Raw genomic sequence first — 9,669 nt, forward strand, 5'->3', positions numbered from 1 at the left:
GAACTAACATAAATGAACGTAAACAAACAAATGAGACGTGTTCATATTCGTTCGTTTAACTAAATGAATTGAATTTCTTGATTATGTTCGTTCGTTTTTTAAAACAAATGAACTTACAAATATTTGTAGATAAAAATAAAATCAAATATATAATATATATTGTTAATGATAATACTGGAAAACCCAAAAATAAAAACGAAAATTATACCTTTTTAATTATTTTTAAAACAAGTAACTAAATAATTGTAAAGTTTAAACTAACTAACCCTAGCATATATCGGCTGCCCATCCTACATATACGTATAATTTATTTTCTTTTTCAATTATCAATAGCTCAGTCAATTTCATATTTGCAGAGTTTCAGAGTTTACAAAGGTATGTTCATAATTTCTTTTTATTGGGTTGCTTTCATATGATCAAAGTCAAACCAGATATCAAATAAGTTTTGTTTTTTTTTTCGTTCAATATAGATGCCTCCAACTAGAACAAAGTTATCTGCAATTTGGTTGGATTTTGAGAAGTTTACTGATGAGGAAGGTAGGAAAAAAACAATTTGCAAGCACTGCTCGAGTGTTTTTATTGCTAACATAGCTATAAACGGAATAGCTTCATTGAAAAGGCATTTAACTAGATGTCCACAACTCCCTGGTAATCAAGAGGTCGAATAAAAGATGGTGGCTGCGTATAACTATTGAAAAGATGAATGATTAAGTTTCTTTTTTCTTTTTATCTTTGTGTTTGATTTGAAGTTTGTTATGGATCATATTTGTTTTTTTAATCTTTGTGTTTGATTTGAAGTTTATTACGGATCATATATGTTCTTCTTTAAAAAATTAAGTGATTAAGTCCGAGTTTGATGACATTATTTATGTTTTTATGCTGTGTTTAACAATAAGTCCATGTGTATAACAATTAGTCATCGCGAGGTAGATTAACCGAGGTCGATTAACCAGTGGCTGTAGATGTCTTATAATAACTTTGTTGACTGTGGATGTCTTGAAATTACTGAATTAGTTCATTAGTTCAAGAAAACAACAATAATTAAACGAGTGTTCATTGAGACATTTCATCAAACAGTTGGAGGGTGTAGTGGATCTAACAATAAGTTAAGCCTATATTAATCAATTAAACACCAAAATTGAGAAATCAAACTGTTCTAATCAGTTATAGAAGATGAATCTTGAAGACAATTCAACATATACTTCAAATTAAAAAAAAAGTGTAATCTTGCGTGAAGGATTGAATCATTGAAGGTAATTGTACCTGATGAAGAGTATGCTAATGGACTGATACATGCAATTGAATCCATCATTGCCTTGATTCATACACAACTGGTTCAAAACATTGAAGATTATTTGTCGGGTTCGGTCTTATATGTGAAGAACCGATAAACCGATTGGATGAGGACTGATAACCGATAATTCCCATCGGTTCATGTGTCGGTCTTTTATTCTCAGTTGGATCGGTCCTCGGGTCGGGTCGGTCTTAAGTCGGGTCGGGTCGGGTTATTCACTATGCACACCCCTAAAGATAATCACTTAAGTAAATTGAGAGAGTACATTGGGAGTGAATGAATACCTCATGATGATTGACAGGGTATTATAGCCGAAGAGTGTGGGAAGGTGATTGGGCCAGCTGTCCCTTATGAAGATGCCTGCATAACCATTTGGACACGTGTCCTTATGTGACAGGTTCAACTTATACGTTGCATGTGCATGTATAACAACCTGGTCACGTGTCTCTTTCCCATTGATTGACGGGAGAATATTGGCCATGTGCACGATTATAACGAACTTGCCTGGTGTTATTGGATGATTGGCTGAGGGATCACGTACTGCCCAAGAAAGCATCTTGGTAAATCTTCTAGAAGGTAATTGGTTATTGACAGCTGTCCCGGAGCACTTACTTCGTGGTTATTTACACGGAAGGATATTCCTTCTTGCGGTTGACCTTTGAGGGTGCTATGATGCTTCTGCATGTGCTTTGAGGGTGTTTCTTCCTCAAATGATTATGCGGATGGTTTATATGTCCCGCGGGTGCCTTACGAGGAACTTCTGATTGACCCGCGGGTAGTCCTTAAGGGTATTTGGGTCTTTTTGGCACCCTACCTCTATAAGTCCCTCCAGTCCAGTGTTTCTTCCATGTGAAGTCTTTTATGCGGGTGAAATTCTAGACTTAATGTGGATTTGGGGATTTTTGACTTTGTAAGTTGGTAAAAAATATCTTTTGTTGATGTGGATAGTCATGAAAAAGGACAAGTTGACCAGTCGCGGGCTTTTGCAGGTGACAGGACGTTTTTGACGGCTGTTACTGTACCCGACTGTACAACTTTTTCTCTTTTTCGAATTTCTCGCGTGACGTGACGAATTGTTACTGGATGGTTGTTTCTCTCTCTACTGCTCAATTCCCATCGCACTAATTGCGGTGGGTATAAATAGGGAGAGTTAACTTCTTTTTGAAGTTTTATCGCCTTTGAATCTTATATGCGAACTTGCTTTCTTTCTTCTAATCTTCTGATTTTCCTTTGAACCCATTTGAATATTGTTACCAAGTATTTGTAATGGCGTCTGCTCAATCTGAGGTCGACGAGATAGAGGTCTGTTGGGACGCAGAAGAATATCAAAAACTTGTTGCAACCTATGGTATTCCATCGAAATGGGAGCCAGAATTCCCTTCTGCTGGTTCCATAACCAGCTTTCCACCTCCTGGAAAGATGGCGTTATATGCTGACTACTTCGTTCATTGGAATTTTCGTCTTCCCATCACGAAGTCTTTCAACGAGTGGTCAAGGCATTTGGGATTCACTTATCCCAACTTCATCCCCGTGCCGTTATGCGAAATCGACATTTCGAGTTCGTGTGTATGGCACATGACTTGGTTCCTCGGTTAGATCGGTTCGCTGTATTTTACAAGATGGCGAATCGGAACGGATGGTATACTTGCCATAGCTTGCCGGATAGAACTATCGGCAATGTTATTGAAGAAACTTCTAAGGATTGGAAGAAAAAAATCTTCTGGATCTCTGAGGATGTGATACCGGAGGCCATGGTTCGCCGTTCTCCAACCGACGCTCTTATCAACATCATGCCGGCTGTTCATGAGAAGCGTGACTGGTTTCGAAAGCTTACTACCCCACTACACCAATGCGAGCACTTCCGGAAGAAGCCCTTGTATGGGCGGGTATGAGTCGTTTGTGGCCTTCTCCTTTTATGGAGCCTGTTTTTATCGAGTTGGATGGCCTTGAGTTTTTACTACCTTGTTCTTACTTTCTCTTTTTCTAAGTTTTTATTGTCTGGCGCTTGTATGTTGTTTGTAGGTTTTGGGTCGATGTTGAACGCCTTAGACGATGGCAAGGGTTGTGTGGGTAAAACTGTTCTTGATGCCAAGAATAAGCCTATCCTTGAAAGGACTGCTGAACACTTCCTTTTCCCAATCAAGCTGCGTGCCGAACCAATTGTTTCAGAGGCCATCTTTGAGACAGGTGCGTACATTCTAAACCCTCCGCCTCTTAACATGCAAACCTCCGATGGGATAATCGTTATTCCAAGTGACGATTCTGCTATTCTTGAGGAGGAAAGCTCAGATGATGCCACTGAAGTTTCATCTGTCTCTCATTTGTTAGCAAAACTTTATCGGAAGAGGTCCTTCCATGTATCGCAGGCGTGTGACGCGGGAACTAGTTCCGCGGACGCCAGGAAGGGACAAAAAACGAAGAAACGTCGGACGCATCGTCCGTGGAAACCACTACCACCTAGCCTTGCGGATCACTTGGGAACTGTTACTGGTAAGTTATTATCTTTTGTAATCCTGCTGTTTTGGTAGGAATGATCTTATTGTTGCTTTCTTTTTCAGATCCATTTATTGCTGAGGGTCACGCGGCTGGAAAGCTACCGACGTCGACCCCAAATGTTGAAACAGCCGTCGCCTCCTCCGGAGAAGGAGGCGGATAGGCCTGTTACCCCTCCTGGTGAAATAGATGTAGATTATCTTTTCCAGGGTGGGGATGCCACCGATTCCTAGCGTGATAATCCTGAGGTTACTGCTGAGGGTTTCAGGGTTCATGAATCTCCTCTCCGCTCTGCTCCCCAGTTTGATTCTGCTTCTTCGCCTTTCGCGTTGGGCGGAGAAGATGACTTCTTGTTTGGACCCTCTGTCCATGGATACGGGGGGGGGGGGGGGGGGGAGGGTGTTCTTCACAAGGTGGTCCACAACAATCCTCTTCTACTCCCATTCGCCTTGGACCTTCAAGTTCCCACTTTTTTGCGAATGTGCAATTAGGAGGGGACTTTGACTTGTTCGTCCCACCTTGGGATATTGTCAACGGGTCTCGGGTTTCTAACCCCAAGACCTGTATGAGTTTTGTTGAACATTGCATGCCGCCTGCTGAGATAGCATATCAACAGACTCGCTCCCGCCAAGAACTTCATACTAATTTAGCTGTTTCTTTGACTAATAGCTTAGCTTGTAGTCAGGAAATTCTGCGGGAGTGGCGAACGATAGGCGGGAAGCTTGGTGCAGCTTCCGAGGCCTTGAAGGTCGCCAAGGCGGTAGCCGAAGAGCATCGCAAAGCAGCGAGTGCAGCTAGGTGGAAGCAAACCGACGCTGAAGCTACACTCCAAAAGGAGAAAGAGTGGAATGCTGATGCTGTTAAACGGTGGAAAGAGGCCTGTGAAAGGTCTAATGCCACCCTCGAAGCTTCCCGGGCTGAAACTCAAAGGAGGAAGGATGATTTGGCGAAGGCACAGGAAGAAGTGTCTCAGCAAAACGCCCGGATCCAAGAGCTCGAGGAAGCTTTGAAATTGCAAGGGGAGCAGGCTGAGCTGAAAGATAAAACGATTGTTGAGATGCAGTCTGCTTATGACTCCCTTTTTCAATCCCAGACTTAAGCAGATACCCGCGCCTCCACCGAATTAGAAGAACTTCGTGGCAGGGCGGAGCGTGCTGACCGGGAGAGGCAATACTTCCTCAATCGTGGTCTTGACTCAGTAAGTTTCTTTTAGATTAACTCTCGCATTCTTATTTTTATGGTGTTGACAAACTTTCGTTTGTAGGTCATCCGTCATGTTAAGAGATGTACAGAGCTTACTGATTGCTTTGTGAGCTTGACGACTGCTTCTGAAGGGGTTGGCCGAGTAAAATGCTTCAACGAAGGATTGGCATTCGCCCAATCCGAACAACCTATTGAAAGCCATCCCCTTCACGGACTTGACGCGGAGCAAGAACTTGGCATGCGGGTTCAAGAGTATGATGACCTTATATTTCCGCTACAAAATATGCTTCCGGAATTTGCTTCATCCGAAGATGGTGTGAAGCAATTGCGGGTATACATTGATGACGAATCTGATGATGATGAGTCCGATGATGACAAATCTGATCATGACGAGGCAGAGGATGTGGCTCATACTGCTCCGGAAAACACGACGCCTCCTAACCCTTATGTTATGTGTAGGCGTTAGAATTTTTAAACTTGTAATTTCTTTTCATGTTTTTGTAATCACTATTTTGAATATTAATGAAAAGAAACTCTATGTTGATAATATCTTTTGTGGAATATATTTTCCTTTGAATTTTTGAACTTGTGAAAGTTGGATAGGTAATACTGATGACGTGACGGAGAGAGGTTTTTAGACGGTGGCTGATAGGATGTGTAAAACGCTTGTTTTGACAGCCTGTAAGCACGTTTTCGAATCTCCCGCCTGACGTGTCAGTCATCCCTTGGTCCGGATTTTTTTCTTTCCTCTGTGAGTCAGACGGTCGCATTAATTGCGATGAGTATAAATAAGCCTTGGGGTCTTCAATCCATTTTTATCACTTTCATATTTTCTCTCTTGCTAATATCTGAAAGCTTCTTCTCTCTTATATCCATTTCATATCCTTCCAAAAAATGGCTGCCCAAAAGAAAAATGCTCCTGCTATCAACGAAGTCGTATGCGAAATCAAGAAGAAGGACTTCGATGATGTTAAAAACGTATATGCCTTTCCTTCAGAGTGGGAAGCTGAACGCCCGTCGAAAGGGGCTATTGCGACGGCGCCTCCGGCGAAGAAGATGGCCGTCTACGTGGACCACTTTACTACCAAGAACTTCCGGTTGCCCGTAACCAAGTTCGTGCAATCAATCTTGACAGCATATGGGATTCATTTATCTCAGATCCATCCATTCGGGATGCTTAGAATTCGTCACTTCGAATTCTGCTGTCAGGCGCGTGACTATGACCCTTCCGTCGGTATGTTTGCTGTTTTTTACAAAATGACTTATCATGAAGGCTGGTATAGTTTTGCTACCACCGGGAAAGGGGTTATTGACTTTGAATGGCTCCGCAGCATTCATGGATGGAAATCTAAATTTTTCTGGATTCGGGAAGATGTTATCCCGTTTACTATGACGCGTCGAAAACCCAAAGATAAGCTGCCGGAAGTCCTTGCTTCCGAATATGAAGGACATGCTTGGTATCTTACTTTGACCGACTCCAACACCCGTGCGTCCTATTCATGAGGGGGCAATGGTTCATGCCAAGATGAGCCGTTTATGGCCATTTCCCACTCTGGAACCATATTATGAGAATCCGGACGGAAGTAAGTTTCCATCTATACCCTTTCGGGTACTCAATTTACGTTGTTTAACATGTTTTTTATTGTAGGCGAAGGTACAATTCTTTCTACCCTTATGGATAAGGTGGGTGGCATGATGGTACGCCACCCCATTACTCAACACGACGTTCGGTTTTTGGATCGCACGGAGAGGAATTTTCTTTTTTCCACCACTCTTACTCCGGAACCAATTGTCTCCGAAGCAATGTATGCCAAAGGTGAGGAGGTTGTCAGAAAATGCGAACGTATTTTCCAATCCCGCCCTGTGACCGTCGTTACCTCAAGCGGAGTGGTAGTTCTTCTTTCGTCCAGCGAAGAATCATCACTCTGTGAAGAGAAGTTATCGATTGGTGCTGCTAACCCTTCATCTTCGACTGTAGGTTTAGCCCGTAAGCGAGATTCGAAGACCACCACCGACCCGACAACAAGTGAGGAAGGTGGTCCTCAATCCGTCAAGGGTGAACCTCAGGCTTTGGATACGGGTACTTCTAAGGCCGCTGGCAAGCGGAACGCGCAGCCTTCCGGTGCTGCGCCTAAGAAGAAGAAGAAGAAGAAGAAGAAGACCCAGGTTCTTGATTTAGGTGCTCATCTACGAGAACTGTCTTCCGGAGACGTTTCCAAAGGTAAGTTTAAATCATTATGATTACCTTTTGGCCTTGTCACTTACTGATGGCTAAAAAAGCTTTGCCTTGGAAATTTCAGGTTTCAAGGATTCAACTGTTGTACAACTTCCGACTCCGCCAACCTCTCCATTAAACAATACTCAAGAACCGATCAATCTATCAGACTCTTCTCCCATCAGGGAAAAAGAGGTTAGTGAGATCGAGAAGCCTCCCACATCTCCCCACCACCACGAGCATCACTTCCGGGATCAAGGGGGGTTAATGTGTTCACTTATAAGGGGCAGGCTTCCTCATCCCGAGTGGAGGAGGATACTGCTCCGCATAATCCTCGTTGGTCATTGCGTCAGAACTCAGTGTTGAACGATGCGGACGTTTGTCAAGAGTACCTTCACGAAAGCCTTCCTCCCACAGAACGGGAGCGACAACGTCGTCGCATCCGCCAGGAACTTCTAGATTCCAACTCTTACCACATGGCGGACACTGTTTCCACCAATCAGGAGATACGCCGTGATTGGTTAGCTATGAACGACGAACTGGAAGAAACTGAGCATAAACCGTTGGACGCTAAAAAGAAGCTCTTAAAGCGTTAACAGATCCCCGGGATAGTCATCGAGCTATGGAGACTGCAAAAGCCCAACAACTTGTTGCTGAGGAAGCTAGGGCTGTTATCCAAAGACAGCTGGATGACCAAGCTGAGCGGATAAAGACCCTTCAGGCTGACTCAGCAGCTAAAGACAAGCGCTTGTCTGCTCTTAATGCTAAGAGCCGAGACCACGCTATAGAGTGTGCTAAGCATAAATGGATATTATCCGGGCTCAGACGGATAAGAAATGGCTTTTGTCGACGGCGATTCCCAAGGTACCAAGTCTGTTTGTTATCGAAATCAATTCAAATGTGTATAAGCTTACACATGTTTGATTTACTTAACAGGTTGTTACTGACGTCCGCAACAATGATGACCTTGGAAATTGCGTTGCGATACTTCTTCGTGCTTCTAAACAAGCGGGCCGGCAGATGGGTTTCGAAGAAGGATTGAAGTTTGGTTCTGAGGGCCGGGTCTCGGAGGAGTATATCTTGGCTGGTAAAGATACTGCTTCCATCCTCATCAAGAAAACCAAAGATTTTGACACTCTGAAGTTCTCCCTTCCAGATCACATATCAGAGCTTGCGGACAAATCAATTAAAAGAATTATTAGATCTTGATGATGAAGAAGAGGAGGAAGCAAACAACACTGCGGAAGATGAGTATGCCACCCCATAAATGTATACGCCTTTGTTTGTAAATATTTCCATTGTTTGTAATCTCATTTGACTGTTTAATAAGAAGTCTTTTTTTCTTTCCGGTGCACTTTGTCTTATGTACTATAATATAAGTGTCTATCCAGTGCTTCGTTTTTGTCAATAAAAGATTACAGCTTATCGGAATGAAGTGGAACTAACTCAATATTTTTCATTCGTTGGCATAAGCCTTCTTAGAAAAATAAATTACACAATTACTGTACTATGTGGGCGCGCAGGCCGAAAATAAAAGACAAATAGGAGCACTATATGTAGCATTTCTTTAGTTGTGCTGCATTCCACGTCCGAGGAATATCAGTCCCGTCTAATTTCTTTAACTTGTAGGCACCTTTGGTTAATACTTGTTTGATTCTGTAAGGTCCTTCCCAAGTTGGGGCTAACTTGCCCGGAGGCTCCTGTCCGGAGGCCTCGTTGTTGCGGAAGACAAAGTCTCCCACATCGAATTTGCATTCTTGGACCCGCGAATTATAATATTTCTGAAGCTTCCGCTTATAATTGTGTTCGCGGATCAATGCTAATTCTCTTCTTTCCTCAAGCAAATCGAGATTCATCCGGAGTTCATGATCGTTATCATTAATCAACAGAACCCTCGCGGATGGGATCCCGATTTCTGCTGGGATCATAGCTTCTGTACCATAGGTTAGGCTAAACGGTGTTTCTAGATTGCTAGAGTTCTTTTGGGTGCGGAAGGCCCAGAGTACATGGGGCAATTCGTCAACCCAACCCGTTCGTTTAGTACCTAACCTCGCTTTAATCCCTTCCTTGATAATTCGGTTGGTCCGTTCGACCTGACCGTTTGCTTGCGGGTGTGCTACAGATGTGAAGACTTGAGTGACTTAAAGTTCTTTCAACCAATCATGTAGCCCGCTGTCAGCAAATTGGGTCCCACTATCACTTACCAGTTCTTGTGGGAGGCCAAACCGGCAAATAATGAATTCCCAAAGGAATTTTTTTACGGTTGATGCCGTTATCGAGGCAACTGGTTTGGCTTCTACCCACTTGGTGAAGTAATCAATGGCCACTATCAAGAATTTGACTCGTCCTGCAGCTTCTTGGAAAGGTCCCATAATGTCAATAGCCCACTTCTGGAACGGCCAGGCAGATGTTACCGTTTTGCGTTTTGCGTTCAGCGTTTTGCGTTACCAGATAGTGTTAAATC

The 9,669-nt window shown here is 43.2% G+C and overlaps 1 protein-coding gene across 1 annotated transcript; it reads right to left on the reverse strand.

Moving 5' to 3' along the window:
- Window positions 1-8,755: 8,755 nt before the first annotated feature.
- On the reverse strand, window positions 8,756-9,133 carry LOC143629741 (uncharacterized). Its single transcript, XM_077098932.1, has one exon. It carries the CDS (start codon window positions 9,131-9,133, stop codon window positions 8,756-8,758), a length of 378 nt encoding a protein of 125 aa, XP_076955047.1.
- Window positions 9,134-9,669: the final 536 nt, after the last annotated feature.

This window comes from Bidens hawaiensis, unplaced genomic scaffold (assembly GCF_021521415.1).
Source record: "Bidens hawaiensis isolate Kalapana, Puna unplaced genomic scaffold, B.hawaiensis_p1.1 tig00005453_1, whole genome shotgun sequence".
Taxonomy (NCBI): domain Eukaryota; kingdom Viridiplantae; phylum Streptophyta; class Magnoliopsida; order Asterales; family Asteraceae; genus Bidens; species Bidens hawaiensis.